Here is a 19,073-nt window from a genome sequence, read left to right on the forward strand (position 1 = left end):
GGCTATAACAAACATCCTAATAACTCAGCAGATAGAAGACAACAAGTAGGACAAGGAAATTTCAGTGTGAAAATGGAACAGTCCATACTGACAAGTGATACTGCACATTTTTTTAACGCTTGTACCTGTTTTTCAATACTGGTACATGTTTTAAAAGACACAGCCTCAAAATGACAATGTTAATTTCTACTAATTACCAAAATGAGTTCAAATGGAAATGGGAATAAAGAAATCATTAGACTGGACACGTCCTCCAGATCAAAGATATAGCAAACCAGGCTGAGCAAATACAGCGACAAATCCAGGGAGGGACACAACTGCAGCACAAACCCTTTCACCTGGTAGCACAGTGTTTAACTCACAGCAACACAACAGGCTGTAAATACAGCCAGGGACTTGTTAGGAAGGACCACTTTTTCCACAGGAAACCGTAACTTCAAAAGTCATTTGAATATTGATATTTATTAAAGGAGTAAGATGAAGCACAGTGCTACTGGAAGTAGCATCATCAAGCAGCCAAATGTTTTATCTGGCAAACTAAGTTTATTTGCATGCCTCTGCTGAAAGTGCAAATGCTTTCTATTTTCTAATACTTACAAATAAATAAAGGTGAAAACTAGTTCTTGCAGCTAGTATGCTGATACCTTTATTACCACACAGCAGGCTACTAGTGTCTTGAAAAGGTAGACTTTCAGTAAATAGCTGTCAGCAAGTCTATGCATGACTGAAGTCAAATTACAAATACTAAAGCAACAGGTTTTTGAACTCAATGCCAGCAAAATATCATGTATCTAATCCAGGAAAGAATTACAGACCTCAAGACTGCTATTATTTTATTATCCATGCCATTCACTTTTTGGTCTGCTTCACAGCTTTGTTTGAACTTACTAATCAATGGCGCCTACAATTGGTACTCCACCAGTAACATGTTTCTACATACACAGACAACAAAATGATTTAATATTGAAATGATCTATGCATTTTATTACAGTCACGTGCAAAAAATACCCAGCAATGTTACTAGCACAAATAAACACACCTTCACTAGCAAGCAACACAGGTTAAGTCCTATGAAATCTTTGCATCTGATTTTTGCAGTTCTTCACCAACCGCAGGTCTTTTTTATTTTGTCAGTGCAAAAAAGTACAACTGACAAACTGTTTGCTAAGAGTGAAAGCTCCTGCATTAAAATAAACAGACCAAAACTCCAGCCAACATACCACACAAAGAAAGCACAACCCCAATTTCACATCTGATGCTCTGCGTAAGGAAGGCCTTTCTTCTCTGCCAACTGAACCCAACTCAATCCAACACATTACTGCTGCTCCTTGCCTTTTGCAATGACAAGCTGCACCAAGTTTGGCCATGTTTCCACCATACCAGTTTAAAGCCCTGTAATTTTTCCCATAATTAAACTGCAACCAACTAGATATATCTTTATTTAAATTATTTGAGCTTCTAATAGTTTAAAAAAAAATTACTCGAAAAATTCTAGCCTGTGCTACACCGAAAACCAGCCTTTTCATAAAAATAAAAAACAATCTCTTCAGACACACTAAGAGGTATTTGATTAAGAAACACCAGAGAATCACCGTATTAATACAAAACTGACATTGATATCATACACATGAATTCTTCCATATTAAATTTCCCATCTCTTAATGATTTCACATGGGTGAGGACCAGGCTTGGATAAATAACACACCACTTCATAAGTTTCAATTTAATACATTATCTGCTAAGCAGAACTGACTGGAAAAAATGTAGATTTTTTTTTCTTTAAAAAAAAAAAAAAAATCAAACCATCAATGTACAAATCTAATAATAATCACTGTGTTTTCAAAAATAATTTTACATGTAGTATCAGCAAAGCCTTATTTGTGACCGTAAATCGAAAACTACAAAATAGATTTCTGGATCAAAATCCCATTCAAAATAATGCAGATAAAAACCTGGCTCAAGAAGAGCCAGCTCTCTGTTAATCTTCCCTGAGCAGCACATTACTTCATGTACCATAGATTTCAAGGTGGATTCCAAGTATGGAATGATCACAAGCAAAAGACTTGAAGAAAGCATGACACAGAAAGTTAATGATAAGTAATGAAGACTATGTGAATGGTCTGCAAGTGGCCCAGCTAAGTCAGGGTTAGCGAGTGAGACAACAGTCCCTTCTCTCACAACTGCTACATGCCATCACACCACACAACAATGCTAATAAATGTCAGTAATCATCAGACCTTATCCCTTTTCAGACGCAGGTACAGACACACACAGACTGAGTAAATCAAGAAAAGAAAACTAAGGACTTTATCACTGAAATGAAAACACATGCAACATTATAAAAACTCATCTGTTTTTAGAAGTATGACATACTTAAAAGACAGAAAAAATGTTAATTTACTTCTATTATCCAAAAAAATTAGAAACATACTACAGACAAAACACCTCTAGATGTTGAATATACAGTTAAGGGTGGGAACAGAGTATCCCCAGACAAATACTGCCATACCTAGCAGTACCAAAAGAGTGAAATTACCTTAGAACCGAGAGCACCTTGTCCTGACAGGCAGCCCAAAACTCACTTCACCAGCACAACACCAGCAAGCTGAAAGCTGCTGCTGCACAGTGCTGGCCATTGCTAAGCTGTGTCACACTTCTGTTTTCTCCTTGATTACAGAAAGCATTAAAAAGAAGGCAGTTAGCTGGGGTAAGCAATAACCTGAGCAATTTACTGCTAATTATAAAGTACCCATTCTTACGGTCACTATGTTGGATAAAATAGTCATTTTGATTATAATCTGTACGTATAATAGCATTTGAAAGGATTGTTTAAGTAAAGTTTAGCTCAACTGTTTCACTGTGTTTTTGCTGTTTGGCATCTCTAACCTTGAGGGTCACACTTCAATTAAGCAACCACTCATTAGATCCATTTTTCTTGAAGTAATTTTTAACCAGGGTTTTCTAAGCTATTATTTTTTCTACTTCAAACAGTTTAACACCAGAGATCAGAAGCTTAGGGATGCCCCTCCCACATCAGCTAGCAACGTCCATTTTTTATGGTGATTTCAAACACCACACAGGAACTTCCTAAGTACAACTCTGAATTCAGATGAATATCAAACCACAGAAAGTTAGATATAATGTCCATATTTAAAATATGTTTGCTTCTAGCCTTTCCTCACATATAAACGTTATTAGCTTCATTCAATTCAAACAGCAGTGGAGCATGCGGATCATGATGCAAGTCCCTGCTAAATGGCTTTTGTCACCCTTGGAAAGATCTGGTCATGGCACAAAACTGAACTTGAAATCCTACCTAGAAGCTCTTCTCTCTTTCCTTCCCACTCTCCATTAACACTCACTATAAGGTAAAAATATTTGTAAGCAAATCTGATCACAAAATAAAATGAAATACCAGAAGTTTTTAAAATAGGGAATTGTGTGTGAATTCTTTTGAACAACCAGTGTACATGCATAGACAAAAGAGTAAATTATTAATGCAGGCTTGATTTCAATTAAGCATCAAGTCAAACGCAGCCCACAAAGAAACCAATGCATCAGTTTTTCCCATATCCTGTTCTTGAAATTAAACCAATTTAACATTTTAATTAGCAAAAATCTTTAAAGAAAGCTATAAAATCTGGCATTAGGCAATGCAAATTACAGTCCTTGAAATTTTATTCATTAATTATTCTAATTACCTCCATAGCTAATGTTATGTCTAAATATTAATTCCTGAAAAGAAAATGGCTTCAAGCTAGTCATTAAATCTTCCACTGAGGGAAGCCTGAGCCATCTTTAATATAGCAAGTAAAAAATCCTAATAAGTTACAGAAGGACACTGAACAGGATGTGCGTAATTCCTTTCCATGTCAACACAATTAAACTCTTAACAATGGACATTCCTCTCCAGTAATATTTTTGTGTGTATGTTTTACTATATATATTTTGAATATTTTGCACCTACATTAGAGACTCCAATGCTTGCTTTCCAGTCTATTATAAAATTAAGTTTGAAGCCAGTGATTCTGTATACTTTCAGAGTGGCAAATCACATAATGCTACAATTTGGTTGGCACAATACTAGCTGTGCAAATTAATTATACTATTTTAAAAAAAAAAGTTAATTCTTTGGTTACAACATGTCCAACATATTTTGGCTCTTTAAAATAATCCTAAACTATGCTACTTTCTGTAGAAAGAGAAAAATTTCATAATTTCTAACCTATTTCTTGAAGCTTTTTCTGTTCTTGTTTCAGAAGAAGATACTTCTCTTTACCCTTCCTCAAACAAATGCTTATTTAAAACTGAAATGCACTGAAAAAAAAGAAACAGCAGGAAACCAAGATGGCTATGGATGCTTCTCACAGGAAAGAAGGCGGCAGGCTAGGAGTGAACTGGAAATTAGAAAATTCTTATCTGGGAAGTGAGACCAGTAGGTCAGAAGCTGCGGTGGGCCATTCTTCCCACTCCAAGCTATAGAATAGCACGACATAAAATTGAGATACTTTCTTATCTTTACTTTGATAGAATTATGGAATGAAGAGAACAGAATTGAGAAAGAGATGATGAAAAGCTATTTCTCCGCTTATACATTTTACAACATAAACATAACTGCCCTAGATTTAGATTTATATTAATTTCTCTGTAGAGACCCATGAATCAAGATGCTTGGGAAGACACAGTAAAAACTACTGGGAAAGTACAGTTAAAGAACTGGTACAGAGGAGTTCCACTCAAACTACAGAATGGTACCATCAGAAGCAGAAGATCTTGCCAAAACTGAATGTGATTCTATTGCTTGGACAACAGACTGCTACAGCACAGTACATATCATGTATCTGTTTGCTCTCCATAAGCTGAGTATGGCTCTCCAAATTTAACAGATGAGCTTAGTGTAATTTCTTCTAAATGTGTGAAATACAAGGAGGGTTAGACAAGGGCTTTAATCAAGGAACACAGTGTTTAAATTTTGTCAAAATACTATATTTAAAAGAAGTCTCTCCACTCTTATGGTAAGCAGCTCTAACCATCACTGGAGTATAAGCTGGTAGCAGCTGTGAACAGCTATTTAGGTCCCAGGCTTAAATAGCTTTGTTCCACAAGTATGGAAAACGTGAAATGACAGCCTCAAGTTTTTCTGACCTTTGCTTCTATTACAGCAAGATATTGGGAATGATGGAGGACAGACTTCAGTGCATGATGTTCTTAATGCTAAACAAGAAAAATGTCATCCCCTTCCTATGTACTTTCCAATGTCCAATGACTATAGCTCTTCATGTGCACAACTAGAGACAGTATCACACAGCACTGAACTAAGATTTTCTAAGGAGGCAGCAAAAATGAAAGGTAAATCAAACAGTTTAGTTTAACAAGCTCAGCTAGCAGCAGTACATCTTTGAATAAGAATTAATTGCTGGGTACACAACAGAAAAACAAGTTATTTTAAGATTAGAGTTTGGCCAATTAGACTCTTAAAAACCATGTTTCTAACTCATATATTAAAAAGGCAGGTCACTTTATATTTTGAAGACACAACATCTTCACGAAGTGCAGGTTGCAGTTGCCTCGGGCACATTAGTAGCTCTAAGATTAATTTCAGCCCTGCTTGACATTAAATACTTATATAAAGCTTCTTGTTACAAAACAGCCTTTAATTAACAGTGAAAAGTAATCACAGCTACTAGCACGACAGATTGATACTACAAGCTATAATATTATAAACATTCATGGTTTTGTTAAATACTTTCATAACATTTTTGTTCTATAAATGAGTTGCACACAACCAAGCACACAAAGCTACGCCAATACATTCACACCTGCTCTGGCCATCCCATCTAACAAGTGGCCAAATAATCCTGGTAGTCAAAGACGACCTCAGAGGAATTGATTTCACAAAACAGTATTTGTTTGTCAAAAAGCAATTTGAAGTAACTCATCCCTCTGAGCACTGGAAGTAGGAGGCCAATGCTTCTGGTGCCAGAACAGCTTTGCTTCCACTCCAGCCTCCTATGAGGCCACTTGAACCTCTTGGCATGACATGGCACCTAACTCTGTCTGCAGGTGATCCACAGAAGAAACATCAATATTTCTGAATGTCTTTAAAGTTTTTATTCGAGGAGAGACAAAAGAGAGCTGGATGCTTAATTCGCGTTGACTTTAAATGGCCAAGAAAATGGAAAATATATAGAAAATAAGGCTTGTGAGGAAAATAGGTGTCATGCTTCTCCAAGTCCAGAGGAGGTAAACTTCATTTTGGACAGTTTTAGAAAGCGAGTTCTACTGTAGCACCTCACTTATCATTGTTGCCAAACACAGATGACTTCCACAGATGAATTCCTCTTTCATTCTCTTTGCACTCACCCTATTATTTTCCTATAAGGTAGCAAACACTTGCAGTATCAGAGTGAGTTGCTAACATGATAGAGAATATAAAAAGAAATCCCACTACCACTAGATTTTGCACACTAACTTTTATAAATTAAAACTGTAGATGAAAAAGCCATCTTTTTACAATGATTTGTTTATAATTTAGAAAAGAAACAATGTTCAAATACAAAAGCAAGTCGAAAATGCCTTCACAGTACATTCAAACACAGCTACCTGTGTATAAGTCAAATGCTGCTTTGATTTAAAAAAGCAACTACTCAGGAGCTGCAGAGGTAGTGGTACTGGCTAAGCTACATGTCCAGCCCCTGGCTGAGCAGGCTGCAGGAAGATGAATTACTCAGAAGGCTCACTATGCTTTGGGAAGGGATTGCACTTAATGCCCCGGAATGTGCCTCACTGAATGCCTGTGTCCAGCAACATTGGCTGGAATCCAAGCAGATCCATTACGTTCCCTTTATACATCAACTCACCACATGCCTTGGTGACACCACAGATATGCCTTTCCTCCTCCCCTGTATTTTTAACTTGAGTATCTTTAACACGATTGAGATGCATACTTCAGGCTATACCATTAAAGAGGATTTTAAACCCAGTTTAGCACTTTGTAAATTATTGTGTTATCTCTCCACCTCTAATCTAATACCATACTGAAAATCAGGCAAATTAATGATACAGTTCACACAGATGCTTGCATGAGTTGTGCTGAAGCAACTGTACTTTCATGAAAAGTTATCTGCGCGTGAGCCCTTCAGATGCTCCATAAAAATAATTATTTTGACTCTTAAGTTTCAGAGGACAGTCTTTCTGGCTACACCACCACTCAGAGAAGCTCAACTTCAACTGTAGCCAAAGCATGTTTACAGCATTGATAGGTTCGTTACATGATAGGTAAACTGCCTCTGAAAACAATTTTTTTAATCACTTCATGAACACTCACTTTGGAAAATGCATATGAATAATACTATTTATTGAACTTGTTACATATAGTAACATTTATAAGATGACTGTGATATCACAGGATACTTAGTGCCTTATGCATCCATCAGGTCCAAAACCAGCAGAACAAACTCCGGAGGGCAGCAGATTCACTTCTCCTCCCTTCCTTCCCTTACTATACAAGTATTACATCAAATAGAAGGATTCCAGGATCAAAATGGAATAAAGTATATTTTCTCTGCAAAACTAGAAAAGGCTTTTATGAGCTGTCTATAGATGAAGTTTCTCACATTCAGCAAAATATCTGAATGTGAAAAATTACTCAGCTAACAAACACGCATGAGTGTTTCAAGTATGTTATCTTCACTTTCTTACAAAACTGTTTGAGGACTCTGCTCCTTGCATAGTACGGTCTCCTATTCATTTATAGATGCCCATCTCATGACTTCCTGAACACAAGCTGATCACCACTGGTACCCTCTTATCTGTCTATTCAAGGTTTTCTGATAGAGAAGGCACATTTTACAATTTTTGTAGTACCAGCAGAGCATCGTTTCTTCAGAAACCTCAGCTTTTAAATTTGCTTTTACTTCAGATATAAGGGCTTGCATGGTAATCAAAAGCTTGTTGAACCTTCCCCAGTCCTAGCATTTTGTCTGATAGAGGATATCGCCTCTATTGCTGTAGTTCTGCCAAACACATCCATAGGGATATTAAACGTCTGTGAGTGTCCCTCAAGCATGAAGCAACGGGAAACCTGACCATCTGCAGGCCTGGGATGGTAAGTAACAGCTCTGGTGTCACCTCCAGGATGACAACACATTTTGCATGAAGTAAATACAAAGAACTGTGAGCAACTTTTGAATTCCACTTGTGCAATCCGCTGTCCAGCAGTTAGATGAATTGGATGTTTCCAATGGCTAGAAACAGATGTGCATAATATCAATTTGAAGAGATGATATGCAATTGCAAACTCTACTAAACCGTACCGGAGTCTGATTCCATCACATTAACGCAACATCCAGAATGTAAGACAACACAGCCTGGCCCAGAGTCACTCTGTATCCACCTCCCATTCTGACGCGGTACCCAGAGCCCAAATCAGCCCCTCTGTTTCAGCAACAAAGCAAGCTCCCCAGCAGCTCCTGACCCAGAGGCTGTGGGAAGCAGAGAGCACCCAGGGCCCTCTGAGCAATTTCATCCTGTAGAGCATGCTATGAGCAACAAGTCCTGCAGGGCAAGCACCCAGACCCCCTCCCCCCCCAAGAAGGATCAAATTGACCGGTAATGAAGGGATGAAGAAGTGAGAGAGATGCCCCATTAGGTCTGCAACTACAGCCTCACAAATACTTGCCCAAAAAGAGTTGGCTGCGCCATGGCACTCAGTATAATTGCTATGCTTGAACCACTATTCACTGGAAGCGCTGCCTCCTACCCCTGCCTCTGGGAATGAGAGTACAGAGTGAAAGAAACATTACCAGCTGCTTCAAGTTTTTCACAGCAGAGAGCCCAACTATGACTCACTGTCACTGACAATGCATCTTGAACGCATCACTGTCATTTCAAGAAGAACTGTCCAGGAACCTCTTCACCACATGCAAAAAAAGAAGCACTGATGATAAACATACAGCAAACGGATGGCATATTAGCAGATGAAAATACATTCCTTTATACAGAGGTGTTCACAGAAAGAATCCACTATTTATTGCTATACAAATTTGTGCTCAACTCGCACACACAGTATTTCTGGTGCATGGAAGTTTCCATACTTTCCGTCGTATTTCATACTCAAAGTTGAAGAGAAGTAAAAACACCAATCTCAAAATCGAAGAAGAACAATGGAACACTATTTGGCAGTATGACCTCATCAATTTTCCAAATTTAACTGCAGCTGAGAAAAAAGTATGTCAGCAATTTCCTACAATGTCTTTCTGGGAGATTGAGTAGGAACATTCCATACTAGAAGCACATTTAGAACAAAACAAAAAGTCATTTTCTACATTTTATGCTGCTTATTGTCAATGATGACTCTCTACCTGAGCTGAAAATGTAATTTAAAAAAAAATCCAGACACATAATAGTTGCTTTAAGTTTTGCAATTTGCTTTAAGCTTTGCAGCCTTCTCTGCATTGAGTCTTTCCCATAGCTCACAGCCTAAATGCATTTATTACATTTAGGTCTTTAGCACTCCTCTAAGTAAAACTGCTTAAATAAAGAAGAATTAAACACAAGCACAAATTTCTTTACACAAGCACTTAACTACAGCTCTGCAGGAAAAAATGAACAATTCTTTTTCCTCAGAAGAAATAATGATGCAGCAGTAACACACACACATGAACATTAACCACCAAGTAATAAAACCTAAGTCCAGCTCTGATAAAATACAGAAATTAGTTTACTTTAAATGGCAAAATAAATGCCACATTTTAACCACGCCACAGAGCACTTGTCGCTACCATCAATTATTCCCAACAGATTTTGCCTAAAAGCTTTCATACAGAGATGTCTGGCTATATCAAGTGTAAATGAAAAGAGTTTGCAGAGCTTAAGAAATTGTCAGTCAAATAAGGAAAAAATAGCAGCTTGCACTGACAGATAATTTGGTATAGGGCTAGAAAGAACTAATTTCAGACAAACTAAGTCATAGAACAAGAAAAGCATCTGCACATTGTAGGGCTCACACAGCTAAGCACCAATGGAATCTGCACACTGTCTAAGTAGCTCTATTTCCATTACTCACTTGTTTCTCACGTGCTTATAAACCTCCCGGGCCCAACACAGAACCAGAACATGAAAGACTACGTTTCTCCCACTGCCAACTTTATACTAAAACACAGCCTCATGTAACTGCAGCAATTCATTTGTTTTAAAGTCTTCCTCTACATTACATTAGTGAGACAAGCATTCCGGGAAGAGAAACCAGATCTTGCACTTATCTTGAAGCACTGAAACAAATGTTTATGTTCTCTGCCACATGAACATTAGTGCTTAAAATGAATTAATCTATTAACATCCCAGGATGATTTAAACGTGGATGCAACATACTGCAAAATAACAGAAAAACTGTGCATAAGTGGAGAGGGATCTCAGAAAGAACAGCTAAGCAGTAAGAATGAGAAGTCAATCTAATGCGAACAACTAAAGCACATATCAATTCTTCTCACTCATTCCCTATGGAAAAATCTAGATTATATAATAATGCCTTACATGAAGTAGAAGTTTCTACACATTTGGGGGTGTTGGTTAATGCTTGGCTAAACATGAGCCAGCAATGTGCCAAGAGGGAGGCCAAGAAGGCCAATGGCATCTTGCCTTGTATCAGCAGTAGTGCAGCCAGCAGGAGCACGGAGGCGAGGCCAACTCCCACCTCACCACACGCTCCCTTCAGGCAGTTGCAGAGAGTGATATGGTCTCCCCTGAGCCTCTTCTTCTCCAGACTGAACAATCCCCATTCCCTCAGCAGCTCCCCATAGGACCTGTGCTCCAGATCCTTCACGGCTTTACTGCCCTTCTCCGAACACAACTCCAATTGCTTTAAATATTGCAATTTTTGTTCTTTGTGTTGAGTCCTCTCTATAACTCAAGGTCTAAATACTTCTAGATCTTTAGCACTAAAGTAAAGTTGCTTAAATAAAAGAGAGCTTAACGTCATTACTATCATACTACTATATTTATTTTTAACACTGTATTTGCATAGTATTTTAAATATGTATTATACATATGCAAAATTGATATCCTTACAAATATACGCATAAAATATAACTTACCTTGTAAGCATATTTATGTATATAGCTTTATATGCAGCTCAGCGTATTTTAACATCAAACCATAATTTAATATATCATTAATATAATATGGCAGTTTCTCCAGCAGTAGACTTCATCAAAGAAAATATCATATAAATAAATAAATAAATAAATAAATATAAAAGGTAAATAAGAGGTAAATAAATATAAGAGGTAAAATATAAGAGAAAAAATGTCTTCTGGAAATACTGACTTCAGTCCAGATCAATTTTTTGTCTGTGCTAGAGATAGTCTGCAGTTTGTGGAGGTTGACTAAGGACTTTCTCAGCTGATTTGGCAAAGAAGCAAGGAAGGGATCAGTGCAGATAAGACAGTATTTATTAGCTACATCTGCTACAACTGCTTTATATAGATTTCATCACTGCAGGATAGTCACTCTTGAAATTTCTCCTACGCTGAATGGGACACAAACCTTAAGGAACAAATTTAAATGCTGCCTTGGTGTTTCAGCCTGGCAACATTCCCTTCTCTTATCTTCCAGCTCACAGAGCACAGAGAACTGTCAGGAGCAACAGGAAAGAGATACAGCCAGCTGTATGTATATGATTCATGTTCATTTTCTATGCTATTGCAGTTTACTTTAAGAAGTGCTTTTCTGGAATATTATTCAAACAAAAAGAAGCCTACTATGTTAAGTCAAGTATCATGATAGGAACCACAGTAATAGAAAAATTAAACATTACAAAGTATGAAAATGAGTGACCTGGAAGTACCCAGTGAAGGAAATAAGGAGAAGTCCATTCTATGAACAGCCTCAGTGCAATTGTTACAGCATCTTTCTCCAAATTTCACTGGTGGCAGCTGATGAAAGAGTTAAATTTTAACCTTGACCCCTAAGATTACATTTGACGTGTTGTTTCAGTATCAGTGAAAACACCTGTACAAAGAATCTCAGTGCGTACTGAGAAGGGAATAAATGCAAATAATTTCAAAGCCAAAAACTTCAGGATATAAATATCTCACATTCAAAAGGCTGAAATGGATACCACATATTTAAAGTTGTGAAACAAATGTACATCCATAAGTAATATCTAAGTCTATAATTAATTATAACATCATGGCCCTACAGATTCCATACTCCCTATATCACATTCTATTTTGGGCACACAACATGACAATGCCTGTATGCCACTTATGTGGAGAATGATGTTTGTGATATATTTAATAGCTCAGTTATTGATTTAGACACCTGATACATACAGTATTTCCATAACACAGAGAAATACAGAATTAAACAAGAGGTAGCTAGGGTTACTGTGTTTGGCTGCACAAGTGAAACAGTTCAGAAAGACTGAAGTATCTTCCAGAGGGGAAAAAAAAACAAACAAGAAAACAACAAAAAACAGAGATGGCTGAGCTGTTAATACAGTTCCAAATATTTCTCCTTTTAGGTGAGAGTCATACTTATTAACACTTAATTACTAGAGCAATGTTGTCTTAAAATGCATTTTAGAATACTCTATTAACTGAAATTTATTCATTCTAGATGGATTAGGAGTTAACAATGTTATCGAAGTATTTACAGGCACAAAACCAAACCAAGTCTAGATGCCCAGGAGAGGAGAAACCTTCATACAGTCACACGATACACCAGAGTGAGAAGACAAACACGAACTGTGTTCAAACGTCTTATGTAGGCACGGACTATTGATATCCCAGGTAAGTAATCACAGACTGACTGCTCATTTCCTTTCAGAAATAGAAAGATTGCATGATGAGTTCAAGTCCCATCATGATCTGAGACAATATGCCATGTAATATTTATCAGGATAGTAAATATAGAAGTAAAGATACAGCAGCAAGCACAACACGAATCTGGTACAGGGATGCTACCCGTGCTGACAAGAACACTGACTGCGCTCACTGCGCATCCACAAAAGGCCATCCCAGCTCTGGGCCCTGCTGTAAAGAAACACAGGTGCTCCAAGAGTGCTGGTAGCAAACCTGGAAACCACGTGAAGGCTGCCAACTTTGCTGATGCTTCAGTGAGAAGATGTCCAGGTGCAACCTTAGGGCTGGATTGTAATCATGATCTTTACTTAAAGAGGCTCCAAGTCACTACAGTAATGGTAATTTCCATCATTTTTAACATAGTCTTGTTTCATTAGACAGATATTATAAAGCACTGACAATCCGACTCTGCGGTCAGGTGTCCACCAGCTGAATTGAAGCAGGAGGCTTCACTGAGGTCTGTATAATATCAGAGAGAAGCATGTTCAATATGGATCAAAAACCTTTGCATGAATATTCTATCAAGGTATTATGTTGCATACTTTTATTTAATACATGCTTAGTTTTATTTTGTGTGCATGTCAGTCAGCTGTCATAGGTGCCATTGCACTTGCATTCTTAATTTCTAATAGAATAAAGATTCAAAAACAAACACTTAAATTAGTTCTCAGGACACGAAACCTATGCTAGGATTCTTGGTCAAACAAAGGCAAGCAATTTGTTTTTGTATTTTATGTCAAAACACAAGAGCCTTCTTGTCTATTCCTCAGATTAGGCTGTACACATTCACTCTGGTTTTATTTTAGAACCAGATTCCTCCTGGCAATTCCATACATCACTGCAAATCCTTATGCAACTGTATCCAGAGTTCTATATTTATCAAGATACCTCATCTTAACAACAATGTTCTTCCTTTGCATGAACCAGTCTTTTAAAGCAGATTGCAAAGAAACCCCCATTAAAGCAAGTCCATTTCAGCAAGATGTGCCAGCAAGCCTCTCAGTTTAAAGCACTGACACATGAATTACAACCAAACAATGGCTCCTACAAAGAAATGTTATTCCTCTTCTTTTTTTTTCTTTTCCATTTGGTGACTGAAGTCAAATGGTGCACATACGCATCTGCCAATACCGAAAACCTTCTCTATGCAGCTTTTATGCACATTGTACCTTCCTAGATACAAATTAATACAGTGAGAGAAGAACTGCAGACTAAAAGTTGTGTAAACGAAGCTTAAGCCAAAGTGGTCCACAGGATACATACAAATCATGAAAAGCTGAGAGCAATGTAGTTCTTCCTTCCACTGCTCTAACAAAATCTCATCAAATAATTTGAACCAAAAGCTTTGGCATGCATGCAACTGATGTCTTTTGGAAGCATGTGAGGGGCAGTGACAGCACTGCCATGCTGTATTCGTGTCTATGTCTGAATCAACTCATCGAGCAAAAATAGGCTAAAAAGGTAACATCAGTGAGTAAATCACCTCTTGATTTGGACTGGAAAATTTACCCAAGTGCAAACCAAATGCGATGTACCAGAACCTGTCTGAAATGGATCCATCTCAGCACTCAGTTGTTTGCAGACTCAAAGAAGGATCAAGAAACACAGAGAGTATCTTACAGCTTTCAAACCCATTTGTCAACTTCCAAGGCTGGAAGCCCAAAGGATTTCTAGTACAACCCTGACAAAGTGAGCTATATTTGGTCCCCATAGTTTAGGCTATGAACTGTGGCACCCTCTACTGCTCCTGAATTGGTGGAGAGGCCCATTTTAGGGCAGTGTCAGAACCAAGAGCATCATCCCAGAACAAAACTGCTGTTCAGAGAATCTTTTACATTATTCTACATTTTTAAAAGTGTCAGGCAATCGTTCCAAAACAAAGTTTTGTGGTGGTTACACAGACAGCCCAAGAATGAATTGAAGGTGAAGTTTTGATCAACAGATATTTTACAATTGTTCAGAATAAGAGTTCTTCTAGAACACTGAATTACCACTGCCATGCATGTCTTCTCCCAGCAATTACTAACATTAGAAAACTAGAGAAGGGTGAAACACTCCATAAAGCTTAACACAGTTCCAAAAAAGATTAGTGGACCTTTCTCCCTCCCCTCCTTCAAATATAAAATCCTGGTTCAACAAACATATTTTAAATAAAATGTGAATTTCATAAATATCAGCCACTAAAAAAGGCACAAGTGGTTCACATTCCATTGTTCAGAGAATAGAATTCTCTTAACGTTTTCAGTATGATCAAACACAATTAATGTGTTGTTTAAGACTACCAGAATGGGAATTGAGTCTCTGCTCATCTGGAAGAACCATAGCATACTGCTGAGACAGCTCCACCAAAAGAAGGAAGAGAAACAATGGCTACAATCACCTAACAGAAACCAGTAACAAAGACAGAGAGATGAATGCTGTTGGTTAAGTTCACAGAATGGTTGAGCCTGGTCAAGTTGTGCTTTCCACTTCATCATAGGAAAGGAGTACCAAATATTTAACCAGCAGTTAAAGCTCCTTGAGCCCTAGGAAAAGGATGCTGTAACACTATCACTTCTACGGGCAACAAACAGACAGGACTCTGCATACCTTAGAATTTCAAACAAGTACTGGTAACAACTTTACTCTCATTTGGAAACAGTGACAGATTGTAGCACAAAATGCTACAGAGATGGCAATTTCTTCAGGGTGAATCAAATTGCATTGTTCTTTCCCAAACCAGAAATTAAACACGTCCATAAAACCCTCAGCAAGGGCAGGAGATGCTGCCTCTGGCAGCTTGGTGCTGCTCAGAGCTGCCTTGCCATTTGTACCATGTGTGAGCATGAGAGCAAAGCTACAGTCCCTTGGCAAGTTCCCAACATAGATGGCAGTTTCCTGATGTGAGCCATCCCAAATTCCCTTGCACGCTCTGCGCTGTGTACTTGATGCTTCACCATGACAAAGACTACTCAGGTAGTAGAGACTGCAAAGCTGACTGGTGATAACAGCCGGTTTTAACCCAAGGATTCCAACAGCAGGTCATACAGTTTGTGATACCGAAGTGACAAGTAGTCACACAAGACTGCATGTCTGATCAAGGCTCTCAATCACACATCATTCTGTCAATGACTTAGGAATCATCACTGCAGTGCACAGTGCAACATGAACACTTTTGACTCACCTAAGGTAAAAATCAGCATTTTCAGTCACACTGGCAGAACAAAGGCTCTCATCACTGCCACCTGATCCTTTATAGAAGCTGATAGTTCCTTACAGCTAGAAAAACAGATCCAGATTTCCCCAGTACAGACTGCATCAGCTTCACTGATAAATAGGAAACGTAGATAAACTTAAACCGTTATCTACACAGATTGAGGGGAAAAAAAATAAGATTACATTGCTTTTTCTATAATGTTTTTGTACAGTAGAGAGTCCCCATCATAAGTAAGGACATATGCCAACAGACACCTTACGCCTTTTTAAACATTCGGTCAGCAAACAGAAAATGAAAATAACTTCATAAATCACTTATAAAGCTGAAAATGTCCTAACTAGGTGGAGACTAGTTGAACACTAATGGCAAATATAAACACCTACAAATTTCAGCTACGTAAACTAAATGAAGAACAAGAAGCCACCAGCAGCATCTGAACTGCTTCAAACAAATGCAGCATGCTGCTTTGGTTCTGTCATGCTGTCCTCACCACTTTCACAAGCCTGTTCTGCCTTCAGCTCACTGCTCTTAGGAACTGATCAGGTACAGTGCGACACTAAGTACTTTTAAATAGGTCACTGCATTAATTGCAGCAACACAAAATACAAGACACATGTCTGCTGCTACAATGGGACATTCTACAATCTTTTTATCAGAAGACTAGAAAGTTCAAATTGAATAAACTGCTTAACATTTTGCTGAGCCCATCAATTGTCTGTCTCCAAAAATGAACCAATCCAAGAAGCTACAGATCTTCAGAGTTCCCTCAGAACATTAGAAAGTGTATTAGAAAGGTTATCACTGCATTATGTGGAAGTCAGACCAAGAACACAAGAGCACCAAAGTTTTATCATTTCAACTCAACAGTCTTCATCTCTGGAGATGTTCAAGGCCAGGTTGGATGGGGCAGCCTGACCTGTTGGGTGGCAGCCCTACCCATGGCACGAGGTTGGAACTAGATGGACTGCAGGGTCCCTTCCAATCCCAACCATGCTGTGAGCCTATGATTATGCACTGCATTAACACATTTTTATGTACCTATCTACAGATCTGCTTAAGCAAAAGTCCCATATATATGAAATAGGCCTCTACAATAGGATTTTTTAAACATAATATAAAGTTGCTTTGCCACTGAGCTAAATATACTTCTGGTTCTATACAGTAAGGAGATGCATTTCCAATAAGGTTTATAGGGGAACAATGGATGCCTTTCTCATGGGAAGCTGCATCCAGAAAACCAACTTTTTAACACGTGCTTTTCAAGGACTCAGGACTAACACAGTCTATTTCAGAAACAGGCACACACACACACAAATTTTCTATAAAGAAACAGCTTAGAATATCTCCACAATTAAGATTTCAATATCAAAAAGCAAATCACTTCTTGTTCTTGACTTAAGAATACTTCAAGTTGCAATTCACCTGTCTGCAGTTCTGCCTGTTCAGTGGTTGAGACACAACTTCCGAGCATAGAAACCATTGAATGCTTCCTCAGTCCTCTGGACAGAAGCAGACAAATGGCAACACACGTGCACACTAATCTCCCTCACCCCACCTAAAACTAGATTTCCTTTATGGAAGAAGGGTGGGCTAAAAGTTCACTACCTACACAAAAAGAGCAACAGCAGGGAAAAAGCATCGCTGTGTTTTGGAACTTGTGGTGATTACTTTGGAAATGGTGCAAATAGTTCAGGAGCCCAACCTGAATGGTACTGACACTCCAAGGCAAGGTTCATCTCAACGTTCACCGCCAGGTATTGAGCAAACCATCCAGGTGCCATCCTACCCACTGCACGCCACGCGATTCAGATGAAACATAAAAGATGGAATTATTCTTTGTTAAGGGGAAGAGAGGTATCCCACCGTGTCACAGCGCCCGAAGCGAGGCCGGGCACGGCGAAAGGAGCCGCCTCCAGCACACAGGACAGCTCAGCACAGCCCACACCTCGCACGCACTACGAGAACTCACGCCCAGCTCGCTGCCGCCGGGGCAGCCAGGCACCCGAGCAGGGCTTAGACGAAAATCCACTGCAGAAAGGGGCCAAGCGCTCATTAACGAAGAGGGGCCGAGAACAGCTCGAGCGAAATACCACCGGCCCGTCCCGCCGCCCGCATCCCCTGCCCGACCCAACAGCCGCAGCCCCCAGGGCCGCCGCCCCGCCCCGCCCCCCGCGCGCAGCACGGCCCCCCCGAGCCCCGTCGCCTTCCTGAGGCGCCCGCGATGCGCGAGGCCCGGCACCCCGCCGGCTCTCGGAGCGGCCGCTCACCTGAGCCAGGACGGTGAGGAACGTGCCCGCCCCCGGCCGTCCCCAGCCGCCGCAGCACGCCGCCACCGAGCCTCCCCCGAGCAGGGCGGCGGCAGCGGCCATCCTCCAGCCGGGCGGGCGTCGCTGACTCCGGGCGGGCCGCGGCCCGAGCAGCCGTCCCCTCAGCGGAGCTCGGGTGCCCGCCGCCAGCGCAGCTCTCCACGCCGCCATCTTCCCGGAAACCGCCGACATGGAGCGCATGCGCGGCGAGCGGGGCGGATGGGGCGAGCGGGGATCCGTGGCCCCGGTGCGCCCGGCGGGACGGGAGCTGCCCGCAGCGCGGGAGGAATGGTAACGGAGGAGGAGGTGCACAGGACATCGGAGGCCGTTCGCTGAAAACGGGAGCTGGGACTTGCCCGCTCGGCGGTTTCCCGGCAGTGGAAGGGATGGTGGGGGCAGGAGTTGAGCTGTGGCTGGACTTAATGGTCTTAGAGGTCTTTTCCAACTTCGGCGATTCCATGACACTGTGGGAAGCTCAGCGGGCGGAGCTGGTTAAGTCAGGGCTGTGTCAGTGCTGCAGCATTGACTCGGTGCTGTGGGGTTTTCTGAGTGTTGGGAATGTCGTGTAGGCATACTTTGCACTGCACGTGTGCCAGGTGAATGGCAGCTGGAACGTGAGTGGGTCTGAAACATCCTCGTGGAGTAGAGCTTCTCATGGGATACAGACGACAGGAGATGTTGCTTATACAAAGTGTCATGGCAGATGTG

At 40.0% G+C, this 19,073-nt stretch overlaps 1 protein-coding gene across 1 annotated transcript in view; it reads right to left on the bottom strand.

Annotated features, from left to right (window-relative positions):
* The window catches only part of MICU2 (mitochondrial calcium uptake 2), a gene marked incomplete at both ends in the record, with an annotated part of 131,759 nt that extends 113,202 nt beyond the window's left edge, over positions 1-18,557 (bottom strand). The window contains one exon of the mRNA XM_079542769.1: positions 18,327-18,557. Within this exon, the coding sequence (XP_079398895.1) occupies positions 18,327-18,557 (231 nt within the window). The remainder of the gene's footprint in view (positions 1-18,326) is intronic.
* Between the last annotated feature and the right edge of the window lie 516 nt (positions 18,558-19,073).

The sequence above is a fragment of the Tetrao urogallus genome (genome assembly GCF_951394365.1).
Source record: "Tetrao urogallus genome assembly, chromosome: 1".
Lineage (NCBI taxonomy): Eukaryota > Metazoa > Chordata > Aves > Galliformes > Phasianidae > Tetrao > Tetrao urogallus.